Genomic DNA, 27,660 nt, shown 5'->3' with positions numbered 1-27,660 from the left:
TTTAAAAAAAATGCAAATTCAAATCCTTCCAATTGTTGGAGAAGATTCGTGCCCGCCGAACTTACTACTTTTTTACTTCCTTTTTCTCTATTTTGCATGTCCATAGTTCATAAATAAGGGCCAAACAACGAATATAAAGAGCAAATCACATGTTATGCGAACATGGTCATATCGCTACAGAGGGTATATATCATTTGATACGGCCAAGACGTGCTTCATCGAAATAACAAGTTTATACCCAATCCCTTTGACCCAATCTGTTTCAGGACATTTGGATTTGATCTAGGGATGTCCGTCTCTAACTCTCGAAAGGAGTATTCAATTCGATCCAAACTACATACATCGTAATATAGTCAAATTTAGATCGAGTTCGGAAATGGGCACTATCAGCCCACTCCTTCTGGTACCTCCCCCATAAAAGGTCACAGAAGGCAATTTGCCGTATAGAACAAGAATGGATTATCCAATTTGATCCAAACTTTGCAAATCCCAATAGTTGTATCAGTGCTATGTCAGGTGCAAAAATTGACAATAACAGCCCACTGCATCAAGTTCCTGTCCCACGAAATGTCAAAAAGGTCATATTTTGAAAGCTAAAAAAACGCGAAATGAGCAACTGATAATTTTTAAACGTCGTACATCACAATATTTTTACCAACGCAAGATCTGGTGTAACTATTAAATATACCTGACCACTCGCTCCGGTACCTCCCCCACAAAGGGTAGAAATTTTGAATAATTATAACCCTTATAAAATGCGAAATAAGCATCCGATTCCCTTCAAATTTCACACATCCCAAGATTTTTGATAACACAAGATCTGATATAAAGATGGAATATATCGGTTTACTCATTTTGATGATTTCCCATTAAGGTGTCCAGATTTTCAACTACTATGAAGCTCATAAAAAGTGAAAAAAAGCATCCGATTCTCTTCAAATTTCCAGCAATCATTATTTATATCAACAAAAAACCGGAAAAGATGATGGGATATATCGGTTCACTCCCTATGATAAAGGGGTCAATATTTTGATTAACAACGATTCAGGATGTCATATATCCCTTCACCAAATACCAAATTTAAGTAATATTTTGTTCTTTTTCGTACAGTTAAATAACGTATTTTCATAACAATCTCCATATATCTCCTACAGATATCAACAGTGACCTTTATATTAAATTACAGGATTACATTACTTTAATTTCCCCTGTTACCAAACGTAGTACATTTATAGTAGGCGTATCCAAAACAAGCGCTTTCTCTCAACCATAGACAACAAAAGTGACATTCGTATCAAATTTCAGGATTTGAGCTCTATTACTTCAACCAATAACAAATTTCCTACAATTATAGTGCACATTTCCAAAACCATCTCCCTATCTCTATACCAGATACCAATAGAGACTTCAATATGAACATTTATGATTCCAGCTCTTTCCCTTCACCCAATACCCAAGTTAGTTCCATTCAGTACTTTTCCTATAATTTTGGCACGCATTTTCAATTCCTTCACCCAATACCAAATTTAAATACTATTTAGTACGTTTAGTACATTTTTTTCGAAATCAACTCAACATGTCCAGGCTCAACTTGAAGAGCAACTCTTATACCAAATTTCAGATTTCAAGAACTTTCTGTTCACCCAATACCAAATTGTACCGAATATAGTAATATTTAGTACACATTTCCCAAACTTCTTACATACCACAATCCTACACTCCTAATTTCAAAAATCACATCCATACCTCAAACATACAATACCATAGAAATCTTTTTTTCAAAATTTCAGAATTCCACCTGTATCGGTTCACCACAATTCCACTTTGCACCAAATTTAGTAACATTTAATACACATAAGTACAAATTTCCTTTACCCCGACCTCATTTTTCAATATTTGCCGAATGGAATATTGCGATATGTTCAGCTCACGAGCCATTTTTCGGCCACTGCGACGCAGGTTTCGATCAAGTCGCTTCTTTACTTTTCGAACCATTTCTGCTGATGTTGCTGTTTTTTCCGTCCACTCCCTTGACGTCGGGCTACGCTACCAGTATCACGGTAACGAGCGGTGGGTACGAGACACAAAATATTTATTCACATATAAGACCAAAAGAGGGGAATTTTTATTTTTTTTTCTACTCTCATAATCTGCAGGATTTCCCAGCCAAATATAAAGAAATCACGCTATCACGGTTGATTTCTATCACGAATGATTTTTGGAACTTGGAAAATTCTCACCAAAATGCTTTTGTACGCTTGTAAACAATATAATGAGCTGTCACTGCGACAGCTATCGGACGAGTGACTTAGAAATGCAAACAGTCTGCAGTCTCACCCTGTATATCCCAATTCTACACTCCGCCAATAATGTTAAATATACTTAATTTAGTACCGTTTAGTATTTTTCATATACATGAGTACGCACTTCCAAAACTACATCCTTACATCGACACTACTCCACAACCTAGATTTCCATTCCAAATTTAAAGTTTTTAGCTCTACCCCTTCACATGTTACGAAATGGTACCAAATGTAGTACATTTTTGTACTTTTCTTACACTTATAGTGCGAATTTTCAAAAGCTCTTATACACTCAGAGAACTTTTAGTACTTTAGTATTCAGTACCATTATGAATGAATTTCCAAAAACCCAGCCATATCTGACCCCTTCGGACCAAGAGTGACCCTCACCCAAAATTTCATGATTCTAGCTTCAGCCGTTTCCTCTGGGCGTTGATGCATCGTTAAGTCCGTCAGTCAATCTGTCAGTCTTTTTGACTGACAAATAGATAATCGGACATCGGATAAGGGCAAGGAGCTGAGGTTATACATTTGTCGACAAAACCGACTGATACTGAAATATAAATTTCTTTTTCTTCGTTTATTTTTTTAAAAATTTCAATTTAAGTACGCCTTGAAATGAACGGCACATAAACATTTCCTAGCAACGAGTAATGAAGTTTTTCAACACAGCTTTACGATTTTCAATGGCTTTTTTGTTTGGCTCCCACAAAAGAATAATGGATAATCATGAGAATATTATGGTCCTGCTTGGCATTATAAACATTTGTTGAAATTTATTTCCATGGTGGCAGGAAAACGAAAAACTACAAATATTATCACAATTAAGTGCGTTTGTGTGTTGTATTTCAGCTAACATTTTTCTCTTCTTTATTCTTCTTTCAGAGACTTTCTTACGGAATGCCTTTTTCCATCGCCAACACGTCCCTACGAATTGCCATGGGAACAGAAGACCGTTTGGGCCATCATCTTTGGCTTTATGCTGTTTGTGGCCATTGCCGGCAATTGCATTGTCTTGTGGATAGTAACGGGTAAGCTGCACACACACACACTCACACATACATAGTTGTACACAAGAATGTAGTAAACAAAGGAGAAGAAAAGGAAACCATAATCCAAAGGCAATTGCTTTGCACTGCAATGCATTGCTGCTGCAGCTACTGCCTCGAAGAATGGCTGGATAATTTATAAAACATGTTTACACTCATTGCCAACACTAAATCAAATTAAGTGTTATTTATTTATTAACGCAAATGGCTGGCGGTAAAAAGAAAATGGCTTGGTTGGCTGGCTGCCTGGCTGGTTGTGTAATTAAATGATAATGTGGTGAAAGCACAGAGAAGTAATTCTCTTGGATTGTAAATAAGAAATGGAAAATATGTTGTCTACAAAGGCTGCGCACTTATGAAAGGGTCCTTGATGTTCGGAAGGGGCCAATTTCTTTTACTCTGCATTATGTCAGGTTCTAAAAAGAGTTCATATTTCCTGTCAGCAACAACTTTGATGTGGTGTCCGTAAAAATTGCAATTTTTCCTATTTTTTTTTTTTTTTTTTTTTAAATTCAAAAAAAATCTTTGTTATTCAAAAAGAGGTTGTTTTATAAAAAAAATCTGAGAGAATTGCAATTTTCGAATTTCGAAAAAAAATAAAGTTGTGCTGAATTGTACTCGGTTTGTGCTCATTTGTGCGGTTAACATTTTTATCGACCTCTTACCAATTTCGGAAAAAACGACAATTTTAAAACAGAATTAACAGAATTGCAATTTTTGAATTTCGAAAATTAAATATTCTGATTTGTGGCGTTAATTTTTTTAATATCTTTAACCGTTTTCAAGATATGAAAATTTCGAAAAAACAGTATTTTTCAGAAAAATCGCTGTAATTTGTGTAAAAATTTAAACATCGAGATGCGGTAAATTGTGCTGAGTTGTGCTCACTTAGCACAATTTGAGAAAAAAGATAGCAAAGGTATTGAGAAAAAATAAAGAGCACAAATCAAGCACAACAACTCTTAATTTTTCGAAATTTGAAAATTGCAATTATGGAATTCTTTCGAAATTGTCGTTTTTTCGAAATTGGTAAGAGATATAGAAACTATTAAAAAAGCTGTAAGTTCAGCCGTGCCGAACTTTAGCTAACATCATCAAAATACCGAATATAGGCAGGTACCGTTATATGGGGGCTATACCAAAACGTGGACCTGCACAACCAATTTTCTGATATAGACTATGGTAATCATTACGAACTTCAAATATTCAAAAATTTGAAATAGTTGCGGTAAATATTGTCGCTAAAATCATCAAAATACCGAATATCGGGAGGTACCACTATATGGGAGCTATATGAAGACGTGGACCTACACAGACAATTTTCTATCACAGGCTGTAATATCCATTACGAACTTCAAATGCGAAATTTGAAACAATTCCGGTTAATAATGTCGCTAAAATCGTCAAAATGCCGAATATCGGGAGGTACCGTTATATGGGGCTATATGAAAACGTGAACCTACACGGCCCATTTACAAACTTAACCTGCCTACTGGAAAAATAAACATGTGGGCAAAAGTTTAGAATTCTATCTCAATTCATTCGAAAGATAGCGTGATTACAACATACAGACAGACAGACAGATTTGCAGACAGACGGACAGACAGACAAACAGACGGACGTCGCTAAATCGACTTAGAATCTTACGCTGATCAAGAATATATATACTTTGTTGGGTCTGACATGAGAATTTCGAGGAGTTACAAACGGAACGACAAAGTTAATATACCCTCCGTAGTATGGTGGAGGGTATAATAAACGGCACAAACCGGCAGAACTCTTAATTTTTCAAAATTCGAAAATTGCAATCCTGTCATACTTTCGAAATTGTCGTTTTTTCGAAATTGGTAAGAAATATAGAAAAAAATTTAACGACACAAATGAGCACAAACCAAATACAATTCGAAAATTACAATTCTCTCAGATTTTTTTGAAGAAAAAAAAATTTTGTGTATATTACAATTCTGTATAACTTTCCTTTTTTCGAAATTCGAAAATTGGAATTGTAGCGGACAACAACTTTGTCTTTTTAAAATCCATCTGGAATCCTCAATTTATCTATAGAGCTCTACTTTTTATCAACAGCTCCTATTTTATAATAATGTATATTTTCTTACGACATGTATTTTCTATGACAGTCTCTTTCACAATCGATTTGGAAGTTTAGAAGCTGGTACTAGAGTATAGAAAATTTGGAATGGAAAAAAGTTTTTTAAGGTTTATAGTTTGAAGCAAGATTTTTCTATATTATCGAAATAATAACACCTGCCTGATATCCGAGAAAAACTTGAAAGTCACATAGGGGTATATCCAGTCCATTAATTTTAGAAGTTGCATAGGAACTTGTAAACATTTATATGTCAAAATATTAGAAATAAAGTATTATATGAAATATTGAAATACCGAATATAAGGAGATACAATTATGTGGGGGCTATGTAACGACATTGACCTACAAAGGCAATTATCTCCCAGATGGATAAGTACTCATTTCGAATTTAAACACCGAATTTCAAACAAATCCACTTAAAAATTGCTCAAATCATCGATTTAGGTAATATTTGAAGGTAAGGGGAGCTATAGGATATCATGGATAGCACATCTTTGTATTTAAACTGACCGAGACTGTTTTGTTTAATTCAAGCTGGCATCATTGCATCAGACGGATGGACATGACAAAATCGACTTAGAATTGTAGCTATTTAAGAGAAGGCTTCAATCTTGGTGCGTAGGCGTGTGATAAGGCTGAGTTTTTTTTTTTTTTTTTTTTTTTTTTTTTTTTTTTTTGAAACTCTTGCTAAAGGGTACGAAAAGTACTGAAATGTACTAAAAATGTAATACTTTGTATTGCACAAAAGTAATGAGTTAGTATTCTGAAATTGGGAAAGAGAGTCACAGATGGAGTACAGTATAGCTGTACCAAACAGGTCATTTGAAATTCGAGCTTTAAGGTTACGAAAAGTTCTGAAATGGTACTAAACTTCTAAAATGGAATCCTTTGGTACCATGTGAATAGATAGAGCTGAAATTGAATATGGTATGAGAGTTAAGATGGAAAAGTAAGTTTGATTTATGAAAGTAGTACTAAATCTTGAAATGGGAAAATGGGGTGAATGGATTAAGCTGGAATTTTGAAATTTTGTACTGTGGCCCCTATTGATGGTTGATTTGTGGACATGTGGAGGTGGTTTCAGAAATGTGTACCATAATTGTACTATAAGTACTTGGGGTTTGGTGAAAGGATGGAGATAAACATCTGAAATTTGATGTTTAGATCACTGATGGTATTGTTCGAAAGTACTAAGTGGTACTAAATTGGGTATTGGGTGTAGGGATAGGAATGGAATTCCCAAATAAAATATTGAGGTATTTGAAATTATGATATGGAGGTGGTCTTGCAAGTGCGTACTATGATTGTACGAAAACTACTAATACTACTATAATTGTACGAAAAGTACTAAATAGTACTAATTTTGGTATTGAGTGAAAGAATATAGCTGACATTTGATATGAATGTCACACTGGTATCCGTGCTTGAAATAATGAATATACATACTATTATTGTAATAAATGGTACTTCATTTTGGAGGTACTATAATTGTTCGAAAAGTGCAAAATTTCAAATATTGTACTTTTGTGCACTACATTCCCAAAACCACATCTGTATCACAAAGCAACCAATACAAAATTTCAAAAATTCCAGCTTCATTCCTTCACCCTAAAACCCAACTGTTCCAAATTTAGTACTATTTAGTACAGTTTTTATACAGCCCCATATAACTATACCTCCGAAATTCGGTATTTCGATGATTTTTGCCCCATTTTTCTCGGATTTGTCTAAAAATGGGTATTTGTTGGTCGTACTACTAGCTCTGATGCCGAAACATTGTATGCATATGTCCACATTTTGGTATTGACCCCATATAACTATACCTCCCGAAATTCGGTATTTTGATAATTTTTGCCACATTTGCCCACGAATTTGTCTAAAAATATAACGTTATCCACCGATATTCGGTATTTTGATAATCCTAGTCACATTTACCCACATAATTGTTTCAAATTTGGTATTTTAAAAGATTTGATGGATGAAGTATAAAATTTTCTATAGAGAGTCCCCGTTTTGGTATGTCCCCATATAACGGCCTTACTCACTTTATGGTGTTTTGAAAAGCTTAACTGTATTATCCAAACGATCTGAGTGGTATATGAGGTTTATAGTGAAACACGCTTGAATGCAAATATTTTTGTATAAAAATGTATCCTTTACCCTAAGGTATTAAAAGTTGGGCCCGACCGAACTTAATATTTTTCTACTTTTTTTTCAAGAAATATTGTCAGTAAATGGATTTCAAAGTAATTTTTAGTATATTTGTACAATTACAAATCACCCTGTCATTAATAACATTCAAATTGTGCGCCTATAAGTATGCTTTAATAGTTATGTTAAATTTATAGTTTTATAGCCTCTGCTTGGCTGCCTTTTATAGAATACATTTTCTTAATCGAGTTTTAATACAAAACTAATCTTCTATCAATATACCTTGATATGAAATTATGTGCCTGAAAAAAACTCCCAACATTTTTAATTAAAAATATGTTGTGCAAAAAAATATTATAACTTAAAATAATCTCTCACAGCAGTAAGAGCTTATACTTGCCTTTTCAAAAGCCAATTTAAGTAATGCAATAAATACTATAGTAATTTCAGTTCATCGCTATATTATACCGGAAATGTTTCAAAATGCAATAATTCTGAATGTAACATTCAAAATATTAAAAAATTCTAGTATTTCGAAATTTCATACAATAATTGCTAAGAATTGCCGGGCACTTTTTACAAAATATTTTTGCCTGACTCGTTGATAATCCTCAGTTATTTTTTCATAAATAAAATCAATAAAAACTAATTGCATAGTGATTTCAGTTATATTTATTTTCTATGGATATATATTTATTCCACTGCATCCGAACTAGACTATCTTTATTTATTCAGTGTTAGAAAAACATTTCATTTTTAGTTTATATTTATTTAAACAATTTTTCATCAATTGGGCTTACAGCCATATCCCATTACTTCGATATTGCATATTGGATAACTTTGTGTCAATATTTAACATATGGATGTTTTTCTTCTCATGTTTTTTATGGAATGTAATAAGTAATAAAGCTTATGCATGCATGTATGTGTGTAGCAGCAGGAAGTAGAAGAAGTGCTGCGTATGCAAATCTACCATGTGCTTGAGATATTAAAAGTAATCCTACAAAATTGATAAAATGCTGGAGGCTACATTTGAAAATTGTTAGAAATTTTTAAAGAGACAGCATATAGAATGAAATACGTGTGTGTAGGGCTCAGTGTGGATTAGAATTTTGATGTACATTATTTATTCGTTTTAATTTTTATACCCTACACCACAAGGTGGTCAGGATATTATGTCTTTGTGCATTTGTTTGTAACAGGCAAAAGGAAACGAGATAGACCTATAGTTCCTTTTGATGATCTGCATAGAATCACATTCTGAGTCAATTTATGCATGTCCGTCCGTCTGTCCGCCCGTCCGTCTGTCCATGTATTTTTGTAAACAAAGTACAGTTCGCATTTATTACCCGATCCAGATGAAATTTTGCACAAATCATTTGTTTGGCCCAAGGACGAACCCTATTTAAATTGGAGATAATCGGTCAAAATTTCGATATAGCTCCCATATATATCTTCTTCCGATTTGCCTTTTATTGTGCACCAAACGTGTAAAATCAGTCCGAATAGTATGGAATTTTGCACGTACGATCAGATTAGATAAAATAAGTATGCCAAATTTGATCGAAATCGGTTCAGATATAGCTATAGCTCCCATATATATTGATCATCCGATTTGTTATTTTTGTCCTCCGCAGGCGTAATATGCACTCTGTAACAACAATATTTGGGGAAATATATCCAATACAGCTCAGAAATACATATGCTAAATTTTATCGAGATCGGTTCAGATTTGGATATATCTCCCATATATAACTTCGTCCGATTTACATTTTATTGTGCACCAAACGTCTAATATTTGTCCAAATGGGATAGAATTAGGCACTTACGACCGAATTTAGTCTAGAATCTAGTATGTCAAATTTGGTGAAAATCGGTTCAGATATAGCTATTGCTCCCATATATACTGTTTATCCGATTTGTTATATTTGTTACCCACAGCCGTAATATGCACTCCGCAACAACGATATTCAGGGAAATATATCAAATACAGCTCAGAAATGTCTTTGCAAATTTTATCGATATCGGTTCCGATTTTTGCTATTTACAGGAGAAATATATGAACAATGTCTTATAGAAGAGTTCAAATTGATTTTGTATTTTGAAATCATGCTTAACATACAACTCTATGTCTATTTATCCGTGTCCCAGAGACTGTCCTTCTATGAAAGTCATTCTAGTTGCCGCACGAAATTAAGTCGGTGGACAAAATTTTACTCAAATATATTTTTGGTCCGTAAAATTACTGGCTTTGAAAATGGCCCCCAATTTTCAAGTATTTACCTTATACCCTCCATCATAAAATAGGGGGTTATATTAAGTTTGTAATATCTTATAGCCCTGTCAAAAAGTTTAAGTAGCCGGTTTTACACAGCTTTCATTCTGATTCCTTAGAATTCAATGACTGTTTCTGTCTCAAAAACAATTGTGAAGTTTTAATGCTATGTCATTGATGTAAACACTAAATGTAACAAAAATAAAGGGTTTCCCAACTAGAACGCAATTTTTTAATTGGGCGCCATTCGAAGTGTTATTGCATTAATAAAATAAACGGTCATTGAAAATTGCATTAAAAAATTGCCAGCAAAGCCGCGGCGGACTTCTGCACGATATATTGTTCCATATATATCCTCCTGTACCATATATATCCTCATTCTGTCTTCTTTACGATATAATAAAGGTTCACTATTTTTTATACCCCTATATATATATATAGAGGGGTATAAAAAATAGTGAACCGGCTACCGTAAACGCCCTAATGGACAGTAAGACCGCTATAAAAGCTCTAACATCCAAAACAATGACTTCAAAAACTACATTAGAATGTATAAACCAGGTCATGCGGGTCAACGAGATAGCGAACAGGCAATCCAGATACAATCCAGTGCCACTTAATACGTCGCGTCTAGTGTTCAAGACATGGGCAGAAAACGCCTACATATCCCTATGAACAATGAAGGCATAGGTAAAACCACAAAAATCCTATGGGGCGACCCCAATGAGATAAAAACGAAGATCCTTTTATTACTAGGTAAAAAGAATATTAGTGAGGTAACAGTCATCCTTACGGAGCACCTAGGCCTATAAGCTCATCTGTAGAAGATAGGATGTGCAGATCACAAAATATGTAGGGCATGTGGAGAAGATGACGAAACTTTGGAACATTTTCTCTTCCAATGCTCAGCGTTTGTGAATATCGGATCCCAATTCTTAGGGAACTACTCCATACCAGAATTTAATCAGATCATGGTAAATGATACAAAACAGCTAAGGAATTTCATTAAGGCAACTGAATTTCAACAGTTCGGAGATGGGCAATATCGGTCCACCCATGGTACAATGAAGAGAAGGTAGGTCAACTTTGAAAAAAATGCAAGTATAGAGGTCTACCTGTTTGGCTTGTAATGTCAGAATTAGTATCAAAACAATTAAAAATCAAACAACTTGTTGCATTTATTTTGAATAAATAATTGAAAAACGCGATAACTGAATGAAAGATCAACACTTCTTTTCAAAATCATGTACTTTATATCTCTAAAGGATTATTTCGCTACAAAAATTCTAGATAGATGAAAACACCCGAATTTAAATATTTTCTGAACATTTTTTATTGAAAAGAAAATACATACATAAACAAATAAAGATGACAAATAAGCCAAGAAAATAAAAAAATTAAAATCATATGGTATCATAGCCCTACCTTGATATCATTGTACCATGGGTCCACCTCTTCTGGTACCTCCCCACAACAATTTTCGAAATTTTCAAAGAAAATATTTTACCGCAGAGAAAGAGAAAGGATAGCCCAATTTTGCTCCATCTTTGCAAATCCTAATATTTGCATCAGTGCTATGTCAAGTGTGAAAATGGACAATATCGGTCCACTCCATCAAGAACCTCCCCCACAAAGATTCAACATTTTGAATAATTATAACTCTTATAAACTGTGATGCATGAGTCCGATTATCTTCAAATAACATATATACTGATATTTTAATTAACCCAAATCTGGTATGAAGACGGAATACATTGGTCCACCCCTTCTGGTACCTCCCCCACAAAGGGTCAAAATTTTGAATATTCATGAATCTCATTAAACACAATATTAAAATCCGATTCCATTCATACTTCGTACATCTAAATATTTCTATCAACACAAGATGAGCTATAAAGACGGTAGAGATAGGACCATTCCTTCTGGTACCTTCACCACAAAGGGTCTGATTTTTGAATAACCAAAACGAGCATAAATCCGAAATAAGCATTCGTTTCTTCTCATATTTCACACCTACCATTGTTCCAACTAACACAACGTCTGCCGTGAAGATGGTATGTAACGGTCTACTCCTTGGGGTACCTCCCACGCCAAAGGACTCAACATTTTTAATATCCATGAAGCTCATAAAACGCGAAATTAATATCCGATTCCATTCAGACTTGGTGCATCTCAATACTTCCATTAACACAAGATCTGTTATAAAGATGGTAGAGATCGGACCATTTTTTCTGCTACCTTCCCAACATAGGGTTCAAGATTAAAAAAAAAACAAAACGGTCAAAGAAAGCGAAATAAGCATTCAACACTCTTCAAATTTCATACATCCAAATATTTTTGCTAACGCAAGATATGTTGTGAAGATGATATATATCTGCCAACTCCTTCTGGAACCTCACCCACAGAGAGTCACAATTTCCAATACTAATATCCTTCATAATTGGCGAAACAAGTCGGCGATTCTGTACATCTTGCTATATCTAAATATTTCCCTTAGCGAAAATTCTGCTATGAATATGTTATTATTCGGAATTTATGATTTCGTATAAAATTGGATATAAATGTCCGATATCCTTCACATATTTTTATATTTATTAGATTGAGTATAAAAATGGAATACTTCGCTCCCCTATATTTCCACATTTTCCATAAATGTACAGGTATCTCATATAAAGTATAGGAAGTAGTCGATATAGTCCAAATATTGTAAGTTGTAATATTTATATCAGTCTTAGGTCAGATACGAATTTGTCAATATTGGCCAACTACTTCAGAACCTCTCCTATAAAGGGTCAACGGTTTAAATATTCATAACTCAAGGCAGGGGGTATACATCTGTCGGCAAAACCGACTGATACTATTTTACTTGTTATTGTTAGCATAGTAATAAATACAGGATGAGATAGAAAAACTGCAACAAAGTCAAACGCAATAATTTTTACAATTTTTTTTTAAATTTTATTGCATGCAAGTAAAAAATGTCGGAAATAGCATCAAATTTTAGAATAAGTTTAGATTTGTTCGAATTGATCACCATTGGCACGAATTATGGCCTTCAAACGCCAATGAAACCGTCACACGCTGCCCGAATGTTTCTCTGTGGTATTTTGGCCCATTCCCGGCGAAGCGCTTGCTCGGGGTGATCGACACTTTGGTATTTTTCAGCGGCAACCTTGCTTTCCAAAATACTCCATACACAATAGTCCAACGGATCGGTATCCGGAGATTTTGGTGGCCATTGTACGCTGAAAACCTCATTTTGTAACCATTCTTGGGTGGCGTGTGCTGAGTGCTCAAGGCTTTAATACACCCTCCAGAATATGTTCGCCATAATATTCGGCATTTATTCTGATGTCACGGTCGATTAATACGAGCGGAGAGCGACCATCGGCTGTCACCATGGCCGGCGCTTGAGTTCTGGTGGCTAACCGAAGGTGCACATCTTCAGCTGACCTATTTGGCAAGTAAACACGATCATTTTGTTTGTTTACAAACTGCTGGACAGCGACTGTTTTCTCATCAGCCTCTTTTGAGTCTAGTTTCTTTGTGTTGCGGTGTAAGTTCTAGCACTTTTTGGAATTTCAATGGCTTTACCCCGAGCTCATTTTTCAATATTTGCCGAATGGAATATTGTGATATGTTCAGCTCACGAACCATTTTTCGGCCACTGCGACGCGGGTTTCGAGCCAGTTGGTTGAACTTTTTTCATCTCACCCTGTATAACTATGAATATTGTGTTCGTAGAATTTCTGGCTTTGAAAATGTTCACAATATTTTAAACCTCCACCATACATAGGCTCACGATTTTTTATAATGCCATTTTAAATAACAATAAGTGAGTAAAGCCATCAAGTTTAAGTAACCTGTTTGATATAACTTTCTCTCTGATTCCTTATATTTAAATTACTGCTTCCGTTTCGAAAACAATAGTGAAGTTTAAATCGTCTGCCATCGATGTAAATTTAACAAAAACATTTTAGACCAACTATCCAACAACAGTCGAACAACTTTTTTTAACTTATTTACACTAAGTGAATAAGGCTAATTAGGATTAAGTGGTCGTCATTTTTACTTTAAGATATTGCAGAACGGTTTGCTACTGTCTCACGGCAAAAATACTTCAGTATTCACCGCTCCTGAAACTATGCACTTATTCAGTAGCAGAAGCTTGCATGTTCTCTTCTACCGTATTTACATGAAAAAAAACTTTAATTAAACAAAACTATCTGTTCGGTGTTTGAAAACTTTAAAATCGTAATTACAACTCCCACACACCGCACTAATCCTAACCACCCACAATCGTTTGCCAGCTACTTGGCATTTTTCCGTTTCAATACGAAACGAATGCAATGGTTTTTCTGCATTGGTGCGTTGATTACAAATGTAAAAGAGTAGTTTATCTTTGAAACAGTGCCATGTACATACATACCTATATTTGCATGTATATAGGTATGTACAAGTACAGGGGTAGATTGCGAAAACAGTATCATTAGCTTCAAGGGAAACGCAGTAGCTCACCTAATGTGATTCACAATCGAAAAGGATTGCATCGTTTGGATGCCAATTTAAAAACTGGTTAGGATGAAATTTAGCTTAAATGTTACAAATGGACTCAACATGGACAACCAAAACCAATGCATATTTCGTAAAGAGTGGCTGTTACGCGGTTATCAACAATTGAGTAGGCGATCCCATTGGTCACCCACTTTGGATGTATCTTTTATCAGAGCACAGATTTGGTCGATTTATTTTGGGAGTGAGCTTGATCGAGACCGCGAGTAATCGAAGAGTAGACGTTTTATACAGAGTTTACTCTTCACTCTTTTATTTTGTGTGGGAGCGCTTCCGAGTCCCTCCTTTTTGAAAAATTTGAGTGCGAGACGAATTGCTCGACAATTTTGACATTGGGATCTCCTTTAGTGTGGTTGGGTTGATACAAGGAGGGCGATTTGGAAATACGTACTAAAAAGTACGTAAAGTATTAAATAGTTTTAACTCTAGTAATTGGAGAAGTAATAGAGTAGGCAATCTGAAATTTGGAGTGGGAGGGATTCTAACAATGGCTGGGATTCTAACAATACTTGTACCAAAAGTACTAAAATTCGCTAAATTTGGATAGTAGTAAAATCTTGAAATTTTGTATGAGAATAAATTCTTGGCAATGAGGTTGATATAAGAGGGCGGTTTTGTAAATGTGTTCTAAGTGTAAAAACTGCTCTAAATAGTACTAAATTTGGTAAAATTCCGCTTTCGATGAACGGAGCTGATAGTTTGAAAAGTTTGTGTTTTGGGATTTGTGAGAAAGCGGTGGTTTTCAAAATATCTGCTACGAGTGCACGAAAAGTACTGAATATTACTATATCTGATACAATTTGTAGTTGGGCGAACTGATAGTCCTCGAAATCTGAAATTTGGTATTAGGGACGCTGTTCATGTGTAGCCTGGACATATGGAGGTGGGTGAAGAGATAGAAAAAAATCCTGAAATTTTATATTCTGTGGGTATTTTGAATTGAGATGTGGAGGAGATATGGAAAGGCATCTTATATTTGTAAGAAAAATACTAAATGGTACTAAATTTGGTATTGGGTGAAGGGAGGTATTGAGGTCTATGTTACTGTCTGGGATTGAGATTTGGATGATGTTTTGGAAATGTGTACTATAATTGCACGAAAAGTACTAAATAGTACCATATTTGGTACAATTTGGTAATGGGTGAACAGGTAATGCTTAAAATCTGAAATTTGGTATTAAGGTCGCTGTTCACGTGTATCCATAACAAACGGATGTGGTTTCGGAAATGTCTGCTATAATCATACGAAAAGTGCTGAATGGTATTATATTTGGTATTGAGTTGAGTGATAGAAATAAAGTTCTGACATTAGATATTTAGATTACTGATAGAATTTGTGTTTTATATTTGGCTGTGGTTTGGAAATGCGTTCTATATTTGAACGAATGTTACTAAATGGTACTAAAATTAGTATTGGGTGAAGGGATAGGCCTGGAATCCTTAAATTTTTATATTGAGATCGCTGTTGGTATCTGGAATTGAGATATGGAGATTATTTTGGAATAGTTGTACGAAAAGTACTAAATGGTACTAAATTTGGTCTTCATCAATACCAAATTTAGTACCATTTAGTACTTTTATATAGCTGAAACCGTTAAATTTTATATTTCGATACCTGATATACTAAAATTTACTACATTTGGTATTGAGTGAATTTATAGAGCTCGAATCCCGAAATTTAATATTGAAGCCTATGTTTATATTTTGTAGTGGTTGGAAAATACTGAATAGTACTAATTTTGGATCACTGTTGGTGTCGAGGGCGGAGAGATATTGGGTAATGGGATAGGGTAGTGGGATGTGGGAGTAGTGTGAAACTTTTGGTTTCTAAGGCTTACATATGAAGACGTTGTAATAGTTTTGTACAAAAAAAATTGAATATGGGGTCCATTGTGAAACCTCCAATAACCTCCAATAAATAACTTTAAAATGAAAAATTTTGAATGAAAAATTGTTTGGAAAAGGAAAAAACCTGGATGATATAGAAAACCTAAAAAGTCTGAGGTTTGGATTCAAAATTTTTGTCAAAACTTAACATATTGTACACTTCGAGTACTAACAAGTAAAAGGACAAGGACAAGAACGGCCTGGCCGAACTTCCAACACCAAATTTCACACAAATCTATTAGAAAATGTGGCATAAATTGTCAAAGTACCGAATATCCGAAGGTACCGTTATATGTGCGCTATAGGAAAACATGGACTTAGAAATTTAATGTTCTGCCACCAGAGCTAGAACCTATTACAAAATACATAAACCAATTTATAGAAAAATCCGTGAAAAATATGGCTTAAATCCTCAAAATGCCAAATTTCGGGAAGTACCGTTATATGAGGGCTATACGAAAACATGGACCTATATAACCAATATTCTGTCACCGAAGCTAGAACCCCTAAGAAAGTAATAATACCAATTTTTAGACAAATCCGTGGAAAATGTGGGTAAAACCTTCAAAATGGCAAATATCAGGAAGTTCCGTTATATGGGAGCTATACGAAAACGTGGACCTATATAACCAATATTCTGTCAAAGAAGCAAGAACCCATAAGAAACTACAAATATCAATTTTTAGAAAAATCCGTGTATATCGGGAGGTACCCTTGTATGGGGCTATACGAAAACCTGGGCCTATATATACATTGTTCCACCATTAGACTTAGAACCCATAACGAACTACAAATAACAACTTTTTAGACAAATTTGCTGCAAATAAAATATCGAATATCGGGAGCTGCCATTAGCGGTCTATTCCAAAACATGGAATACCATACTATCCTAGAGACTACACAAACTACTGTGCCGAATTTAAAAGCTCTACGTCAAATAATGGGGGCTGTATCGTAATTTCAACGTTAAATTTTATGCTAATCATGAAAATGTATAATTTATGGGGTCTATGAAGAATATTTAGAGGTGTTACAAACGGAATGACAAGATTTATTATAACCTCCTTTTCAAGGTGCATGGAAAGATCTAACACGAACTGTTGGAACGTACTAGTACAATATAGGATAGTTGATCCCAAAGGAAGGGACCATATGGGTCAAACAAGGATGCACGTTACTTGTAATCGATACATGTCCCACTGGTCACCTGCTTCACAAAAGTTGACCCCCTCAAAGAAGTCAAATTGAGAACATGGAGTGAGGATCTACTTTTTCCCACTTCAATTATAACAAGTAAAAAAGCTGTAAGTTCGGCCGGGCCGAACTTTGAATACCCTCCACCATTTGGAACGAATATGACAATTCTCAAAAACAATAAAATCCGTTTAAAATTCTGTTAAAATCTTAAAAATGCCGAATGCAGCTATTATATTGGGGTCTATACGACGACCCCAAGGTAACATTTGTAATAAGCCATTACAATATTCAAATGCGAAACTTAAAAAAAATCGGTTATAATGTCGCTAAAATCATCAAAATACCGAATATCGTGAGGTCGTAGGCTGTAGTATCCGTTTTGAACTTCAAATACCAAATTTGAAACAATTCCGGTGAATAAATTCGCTAAAATCATCAAAATACCGAATATCGGGAGGTATCGTTATATGGGGGCTATACCAAAACGTGGACCTACATAGCCCATTTTCAATACAAAAAGTCTTGCAGACATAACATACATTTGAGCAAAATTTTATCAATCTACTTCAATTCGTTCGGAAGCTAAGGTGATTTCCACAGACGTAATGACAAAATTAATATACCCTCCATAGTATGGTGGAGGGTATAAAAATGCCATAAATTTTAATTCCTTCATTTATTTCCAATCATTTGGAATACCATTTCAAAATTTAAAATTTATTACCAGGACTTCTCGGGAAACCATTCAACTGAATGGATGTTTACTTCCATTAAGGAAAGCGCCATTAATCATCTCCAGTGCCAGTTTGAGTTTTGTAAAGTTTTATGAACGTTGCCATTAACTCATCTCTCATGCAAAGGCGCCTGCCATTGCATTCATGTAAATGATGCATTTCTCCTCCGCTTGGTCCTTGTGAAGGATGTTCGCAGCATGTTACCCGGTATGTGTGGGGGGAGGGTGGTATCCACGGAATGACATTTATCCTGCCAATAATGGTGAGTGCTATCGCTTGGTAACAGCACTGCAGCATTGCAGACGAATACAAATGATGATTATCAATAGTTCAATGGTGACGTATTTAGTTTGGTGAGCAGTGGTAGGAGAGAGGTGTATCCTGAGGATACATGGACTCTGTGAAAAGTTTTTCTCTCCTCACCTAAACTAATAAACTTGGAAAGGACAAGTCTGTTTGGTTTCCAATTCTCTGAGTTGATTTTGTCTTTGAAATCAAATATGAAAAAATTCTGCTGATTAATGTGAAAAATGAAGAGAGGGCAAATGGGAGTACATGAAGGATAATTCAATAATGTGATTAGATGTTTTGCTGCAGGTCATGTCGAACAATTTGTATTTGTCGCAATTCTTGGAAACTGAAGCAAACAAGAAAAGACATTTTCTCATTTTGTCCTAACAAAATCGTTTTTACCTTTCCTCCCCTTCCCGGTGTACCTTCATCGCACTAATGTTGGTGATGGAAGAAAAGCCATTCTGATCCTTTTGCATATTTTTGCCATTTGTTGGTTGTTTGTCATTCAAAAAGGAATGCGATTCTTTTGAATTCCCTCCAACAATAGCCCACCACAAGCCAGGCAGTCAGTCATCAAACAAACAAAGCCTTCTTTGAGAATAAAACAAGAAAAAAAGCTGTAAGTTCGGCCAGGCCAAACTTTGAATACCCTTCACCATTTGGTACAAATTTGGCAAAAAAATCCGTTAAAAATTCTGTTAAAATCTTAAAAATACCGAAAGTAAATATTAGGGTCTATGCGACGACGTGGACCTACATAGGCAACTTATGTCACAAGCTATTCCAATATCCAAATGCGAAACTTGAAAAAAAATCTGTTTATAATGTAGCTAAAATCATCAAAATACCGAATATAGGGAGGTACCATGGAGGTTATAAAACGTGGACCTGCACAGACAATGTTATGTCATAGGTTGTAGTATTCATTTCAAACTTCAAATACAAAATTTTAAATAATTCCGGTAAATAATGCCGCTAAAATCATCAAAATACCGAATATAGGGAGGTACCGTTATATGGGGGCTATACGAAGACATGGACCTACATGGACCCAAATCGACGTAGAATTTTATGCTGTTCAAGAATATGTATACTTTGTGGGGTCTAAAATGTATATTTCGAGGTGTTACAAACGGAATGACAAACTTAATATACCCTCCATACTATGGTGGAGGGTATAAAACGTGTCCTTCTTTGTGTACTAATCTTTGTTCCATTTTGCTTCTCTCTCTATCTCTCTTTTGCAGGTCATCGTAGCATGAGAACGGCAACAAATTACTTTCTGTTGAATCTGAGCATTGCCGATTTGCTCATGTCATCGCTGAATTGTATTTTCAATTTCATTTTCATGTTGAACTCGGACTGGCCATTTGGCACAATTTATTGCACCATCAATAATTTTATGGCAAATGTAACGGTGTCGACATCCGTCTTCACCCTGGTGGCAATATCCTTCGATAGGTGAGTATAACTACGGCTTTTAACTTGCTTTTATATCATTTTTTTTTTGTTTTTTTTTAATAATTTATGATGACTTGTTGGTTGCCTATTGACGTGGTACAGTGGTGTGGAGAGGAAAATATTTTTCTAAGTTCAACATCGCAATAATCGTAGATTTTCTGTGTGTGTGTTTTTTTTTTTTTTAACTTCGAGTTGTTAAAGATTTGTTTTCTGGACTTACAATGTGTTAATATTCTGATGTTTGGCGATGTGAAGAATTTTGAAGAATTGTGATGCATGGGTGACTTGTAAGTAATTGGGGATTCGCTATATTCATACTGGTTAATGTCGATGTCGAATGTCGAATGATAATGTAATGTTCGTTGACAGTCTCGTCAATGTGTAAGTAGCTTTATTAATCTAAGTTTACAACTCTGTCTGAACCAAGGATATTTTCTCAGGGCATCGTAAGAGATTGTGTAGTTTTCCGTATATTTAGGCCGATAGCACTTTTAACGGATTTTTGTAAAGAAATTCGAGACCTTCGTTTTGGAGAGACTAAACAAACTCATTTAGGGCAGTTTGGGCTCAGGAAAGGCCAATCCACTGTACATGTCCTTACTGGTTTCATTTATTTGGAAAAGTTAATTTTGTTTTGATTACGTATTACACCACCCCCGAAATTGTTTCGAACACACACTTCTGGTTTCACGTTTCAACAATAGACAAGACCCTACTCCAATAAAGCTTGATTTTTCTGAAGCCTTTGATAATGTATGGATGGCATCGAGGGCTGATATATACAGGGTGAGATGAAAAAACTGCAACCAACTTCAGACTGCTGTCATTTCTAAACCACTCGTCCGACAGCTGTTAAAATTATTCCAGTGACAGCTCATTATATTGTTTACAAGCGTACAAAAGCATTTTGGTGAGAATTGTCCAGAAAAAAAGGTATTCGTGATGGAATTCAAGCGTGATAGTGTACTTTCTTTATATTTGGCTGGAAAACCACAAGTAAATATCGTTAGAGCACTCCAGCATTTAAATGTGAACAAATCTATTGTGTCTCGTACCATCGCTCGTTACCGTGGTAGCGCAATATTTGCAATATTCCACTTGCAAATATTGAAAAATGAGCTCGGGGTAAAGCCATTGAAATTTCAAAATTCCAAAAAGTGCAAGAACTTACACCGCAACAGAAAGAAAATAGACTCAAAAGAGCTAAAGAGTTGCTTCGCTTGGCCGAAAGTGGTGAACTGCCGAATTTGGGTTTCTCCGATGAGAAAATATTTGTTATCCGGCAGTTTGTAAACAAACAAAATGATCGTGTTTACTTGCCAAAGAGGTCAGCTGAAAATGTGCACCTTCGGTTGACCACCAGAACCCAAGCGCCGGCCATGGTGATGATGTGGATCGCCATAACAGCCAATAGTCGTTCTCGTATTAATCGACCGTGGTATCAGAATAAATGCCGAATTTTTTCGCGAAAATATTCTGAAGGGACACTTCAATATTTTGGCCGCAGACCTTGGACATTCCAACAGGGCTCAGCACCATAGCACTCAGCACGCGCAGCCCAAGAATGGTTATAAAATTAGGTTCCTCGCAAGATTTCCAGCGCACAATAGCTACCAAAATCTACGGATACCAATCCGTTGGACTATTGTGTTTAGAGTATTTTAGAAAGCAAGGTTAGCATTAAAAAATACCAAAGTGTCAATCAACTTAAGCAATCGCTTCGCCGGGAATGGGCCACAATATCGCAGAGCAACATTCGAGCAGCGTGTGACGGTTTCATTGGCCGTTTGAAGGCCATAATTCGTGCCAATGGTGACCATTTCGAACAAATCTAAACTTGTTCTAAAATTTGATGCTATTTCCGTCATTTTTTGCTTTCGTTTTGCTACTAAACTTCGTGTTGGGTGAGCTGAAATCTTGAATTTTTTTATGGATGTCCCTATTGGTTTTTGGAGACGCGTAGTATAACTGTACCAAGAGTGCAAAATTTCACAAAATGTTCCGTTGGTTGTTGGGGTAGAGATGGAATTCTGAAATTTGGTATCGAAGTCACTATTGGCGCCTAGGTTGGAGAGAAATGTACAAGAATATGGCATGAATTGAGTCTTAGGATAGAGCTGAAATTTTGAAATTTGATATATGGACCCTGACAGGTCCACGATATCGTATATCCCCTATATAACGGTACCCACCCCCGATATTCCGTATTTCGATAATTTGAGCCACATCTTCAACGGAATCGTCTAAAAATTCACACAAGGAGTTCCGTGTGGGTCCACGATATGGTATATACCCGATATGATATATACCCTATACAACGGTACCCCCGATATTCTGTATTTTGATAATTTTAGCCACTTTTTTCAACGGAATTGTCTGAAAATTCACACAAAGAGTTCTTTATGAGCACTTTACCCCCTGAAAGAGAATCGTCTACATAGGTCCACTATATCGTATATCCCCAATATAACGGTACCTCCCTGTATTCGGTATTTTGATTTTAGCCACACTTTTCAATGGAATTGTCTGAAATTCTACACAAGGAGTTCTTTGTGAGTACTTTACCCCCTGAAAGAGAATTTTCTATATAGGTCCACATATCGTATATTCCCCATGTATCGGCACCTTCCGATATTCGGTATTTTTAAGATTTTAAAAAATTTTTAATGGATTTTATTTATTTTTTTTTTTTTTTTTTTTGAAAATTTCTTAATACGTCCCAAATGGTATTCAAAGTTCGGCACGTTATTTTTTGAATCACTATTCCCCTATTTTGTTTTGTACGCTGCTGATATTGAACTTTTTGAATTTTATGGTTTCAAGTTAACCACACTATACATTGGTCGTTTAAAGTCCTACAGCAACAACTCACCGTATTTTCTTTCTCCATCGCCGACACGAAATCTTCGGTTTTTCAGTCGACCACAAATACTTTGTGCCGACCTTACTCATTACATGGTTAATAAGGAAGATAAGCTCTTATGTCCCGTAGTTTTTTTAAGTATAACCCTTTAATTTTCAAATTCTGATAATGCAGGAGGTTATTTATGTTTACATTGCCTTATAATATTTTGTTCTACCCATGCAGCTCCAGAACCGTAAGCATAGTGGGGGTCCATTACGAAATAGAAATTTTCTGACATTTATTTGAAAAAGTTTAATTTTTTTATGATAACGTATTACACCACCCCCGAAATAGTTTCGAACACACACTTCTGGGTACGTTACTGTGCAACTCCCATATATTTTCTGGAAACCTACTTCAAACTATGTATTGAAAACCAAACTATCCTAGAGGCTAGTGGATGAAGAGAGCGAGGGTAAAAATCATATAGAAAAACTAAATAACTGACTGGACTTCACTGAAAATATAAGCTAAGAAAAAAATGTATCCCCTTCGTTAGCGAAACAACCTTTACCAACAACAATAATCATTTTTTCTCCTCGTCATAATTTTTTTTTCGCGAGCGAAAACTTTTCAATTGGAAACTTTCGAAAATTGTTCCACATGACTCCACACTACCGTGCAACACCTGTGAAAACAAACTTTTCAATGAAGTTTCCACCATCGACACTTTAATACCCACACTGACAGTTCGGGCACTCCCTCATGCACACACGTGCTGGCCAAAAACTACCGACTCATGTCATATTTTGCGGTGAATTTATGGAGTTTTCTCTCTTTATTGATTCGGCGGTGTTCAGTTCGGTTGCCCCACTGAGTTTCAATAATAAATCATTGGACCACCTCCATTCCAGAAAACATAACCATTTATCTTCCCCACTTCTTCGTTCTCATGCTTGCTTCTTCTTTTGCTTCTGTTTTGCAGATACATAGCCATTGTGCATCCACTGAAGCGCCGGACGTCAAGGCGTAAAGTACGCATAATATTGGCATTAATATGGATTTTAAGCTGTATCCTGTCGGCGCCCTGTCTCCTCTACTCCAACACAATGACCAAGAGGTAAGTGAAATGGTAGGAAATGAAATGAATATATGTGAGTTATAATGAGTTCGGCAAGAAGTTTATTTTTTTACAATGCGAAGAGCATCGTCATGTTTGAAATTCATAGATATTTATGCGTTCTGTTAGGGGAATACAAAGTTTGTTCTTTTTGTAGAATTTTTTTGTTTTTTCTTTTTCAAATAAATGTTTTTGAAGAAGAAACATTAATTTTTTATAATGATGTGAACTGCCTAGGGGTTAAACTTTTTCACTCGCAATAAATAGGCATCTGTTTTGTTAGAGAGCTTTCAAAGCTATTAGGGTTGTGAAACAATTTAAATTGTTAGAAGCCGACAGAGTAGGAATTCGAAAATAAGAGAAGAAAGGATCACAGCGGAATGTCTTTTGACTTTTAAGTAATACAATATTTAGGCTAAAATAACCCGCTGAGAGGTCCGAATATTCTTCATCTTAGCAAATCCGTCTAAGCATGACAAGTTATGTGACAAACTAGTAGCTTCAGTTTGAAAATCTTTGAAAAGTTCCTGTATGGTTTGGGGGATTGAAATATATTTTTTGAAATAAAATTCCCTTTGATTCCGTTGAGTTGAAATGCCAGCATACGTTGGACTCTGTACTCTACATAAATAACCAGTAAAGTAAAGTTGGACGGGGCCAACTATATAATACCCTACATCACTATGCATATATAGTAGAGCCATACTACTTCGAGATAGCTTATATAAAACAAGTGAATAAACAGTAAGTTTGGCCACGCCGAATTTTGAATACCCTCCATCATTTGGAAGGAATTTCGCAAATTTTCAAAAAAAACAGTAAAGAAAGTCGGGCGGGCCAACTTTATGATACCCTACACCAATTTGCTAATTTAGTAGAGCTCCACATAACAATTAATAGTTTTTATGGGAGAATTCAATCATACACCCTATGATTATAATTATAATTTAAAATTCAAAGGACAAAGTATGCCAAAGCATTTGTATCTTTTAAATTCGGACTTGTATTGCCCATTTGATATATATGAGAGCTATATCCAAATCTCAACCGATCTTGATAAAATTTGGCAAATATATTTCTGAGCTGTATTTGATATATTTCCCTGAATATCGTTGTTACGGAGTGCATATTACGGTTGTGGGTAACAAATATAACAAATCGGATGAACAATATATATGGAAGCTATAGCTATATCTGAACCGATCTTCACCAAATTTGACATACTAGCTTCTAGACTCAATTCGGTAGTAAGTGCCAAATTTCATCCCATTTGGGCAAATATTAGACGCTTGGTGTACGATAAAAGGTAAATAGGACGAAGTTATATGTGGGAAATATATCCAAATCCGAACCGATCTCGATAAACTTTAGCAAAGGTATTTCTGAGCTGTATTTGATATATTTCCCCAAATATTGTTGTTACAGAGTGCATATTACGGCTGCGGAGGACTAAATTAACAAATCGGATGAATAATATATATGGGAGCTATAGCTATATCTGAACCGATTTCGATCAAATTTGGCATACTTATTTTCAGGCCTAATTTGGTTGTTTGCCCTAAATTCCATACTATTCGGGCTGATATTACACGTTTGGTGCACAATAAAAGGCAAATCGGACGAAGATATATATGGGAGCTATATCTAAATTTTGACCGATTATCTCCAATTTCAATAGGGTTCGTCCTTGTGTCAAACAAATGATTTGTGCAAAATTTCATCTGGATAGGGCAATAAATGCGAACTGTACTTTGTTGACAAATACACATGGACAGGCGGACATGCATAAATCAACTCGGAATGTGATTCTATGCAGATCATCAAAAGGAACTATGGGTCTATCTCGTTTCCTTTTGCCTGTTACAAACAAATGAACAAAGACAAAATACCCTGACCACCTTGTGATGTAGGATATAATAAAGATCTGGACCTGCATAGTCATTTTTCGGATACAGATGGAAGAACCCATTAGGAATTTACAATATAAAATTTAAAACAATTTCAGTTTATAATGCCACTAAAATGATCAAATACCGAATATAGGGAGGTACAGTTATATACGAAGATATGGACCTCTACTAGCAATTTTCTGTCATAGGATGTAGTACTTATTAGGAACTTTAAATTCCAAATGTTAAACGTATCCGGTGCCAAGTGTGACAAAAATCAGCAAAATACCGAATATGTGGGGGTACATTTATATGGGGACTATACAAAACTTAGACCCACATTGACAGTTCTATGCAAGCACAACAGGGAACACATGCTGCCAAATTGTGACCAGAACACCCAAAATTTGTCGGTACAGCTATATGGGGTATATCAAAACGTGGACCTATATAGCCGATTTTAAATTCCAAAAGTCCTGCAGAACTAACACACGTCTGAGTAAATTTTTTTAAACCTACTTCTTTTCGTTCGGAAGTTAGAGTGATTTTCACAGACGGATAGACGGACGGACATCGCTAAATCGGCATAGAATTTCATGCTGATATTCTCGATCACTTTGTGGGGTCTAAAAACTATATTTAGAGGTGTTACAAACGTAATGACGAGCTTAATATACCCTCCATACTATGGTGAAGGGTATTAAAATATATATCCGAGTAATAGATATATCGAAACGAAGTTTCACCAAATGTATTAATTCGGTCAAATGTTTAAAAATTCGTAAAATCGGATAAAGATATGTATGGAAGCTATATCCAAATCTAAATCGATCTTGGTAACGAAATATCAATCTTTCGGAATATCATATTACGACTGTAAGGTATTAAAACACAAAATCGCTTGAAACTTATATATGGAAGCTATAGCTATATTTTCACCGATTTTCACTAAATTAAAAGTGCTTGCTTCAAGGTCGAATTCGGTAATATTTGCCAAAATCCATTTGGGATGATAATAACCATTTGGTGCACAATAGACATCGAATGGCATAAATATATGTATGTGTGTTATACCCAGATCTGAACCTTTTTCGATAACACTTGGCAAAGATATTTCTGAGCTATATTTGATATATTTCCCCCGAATATCGTTGTTACGGAGTTCATATAATGGCTGTGGAGGACAAATTTAATAAATCGGATAAACAATGTGTATGGGAGCTATAGCTATATCTGAACCGATTTCCACTAAATTTGACATACTTGTTCCTAGGCATAGTTTGGTCATATATACCAAATTCTATTCAATTTGACCTAATATTACTCATTTGGTGCACAACAAACCCGGAATCGGTCGAATTTATATGTGGGAGCCATATCTAAACATGGACCGATTATCACCAACTGATATAGGGTTCGGGTTTTTGAAAAATTTCATCTCAATCGAGCAATATATGCTTTATTGTAAATAAAGTACAGGTCAGTCAGTTTCGTCGACAGATGTATACCCTCCGGCCAATGTTCGATTATTTAAATATATTTTGACTTCTGTTATGATTATTCAAATTGTTGACCCTCTATGGAATAGGTTTCGAATCAACGGGCCAATATTGTCAATTTTGTATCGGACCTGAATAAATACGATCTAAAGATTGAGACGCAGCAGGTTTGGACTATATCGACTACCTCCTTCGCTAAATATGAAATTTGTTAGAAAATGTTGAAATGTGCATGAGGTACCACATATACTTATATATGGGCAAAATTACAAGAA

General features: G+C 35.3%; 1 protein-coding gene across 3 annotated transcripts in view; it reads left to right on the top strand.

Annotated features, from left to right (window-relative positions):
* The window catches only part of LOC101896103 (tachykinin-like peptides receptor 86C), a 182,860-nt gene that overhangs the window by 135,809 nt on the left and 19,391 nt on the right, over nucleotides 1-27,660 (top strand). The window contains exons 1-4 of one of the 3 annotated variants that reach the window (XM_059128088.1): nucleotides 2,953-3,131; nucleotides 3,189-3,334; nucleotides 19,819-20,032; nucleotides 23,863-23,997. In XM_059128088.1, the coding sequence (XP_058984071.1) occupies nucleotides 3,088-3,131; nucleotides 3,189-3,334; nucleotides 19,819-20,032; nucleotides 23,863-23,997 (539 nt within the window). In that variant the 5' untranslated portion in view covers nucleotides 2,953-3,087. Of the gene's footprint in view, nucleotides 1-2,952; nucleotides 3,140-3,188; nucleotides 3,335-19,818; nucleotides 20,033-23,862; nucleotides 23,998-27,660 lie in introns of those variants that run through there. The other 2 variants (XM_059128092.1, XM_059128086.1) reach the window with 2 other exon arrangements.

The sequence above is a fragment of the Musca domestica genome, unplaced genomic scaffold (assembly GCF_030504385.1).
Source record: "Musca domestica strain aabys unplaced genomic scaffold, Musca_domestica.polishedcontigs.V.1.1 102, whole genome shotgun sequence".
In the NCBI taxonomy this organism is placed as follows: Eukaryota; Metazoa; Arthropoda; class Insecta; order Diptera; family Muscidae; genus Musca; species Musca domestica.
This window is presented reverse-complemented; position numbering and strand designations above follow the sequence as displayed.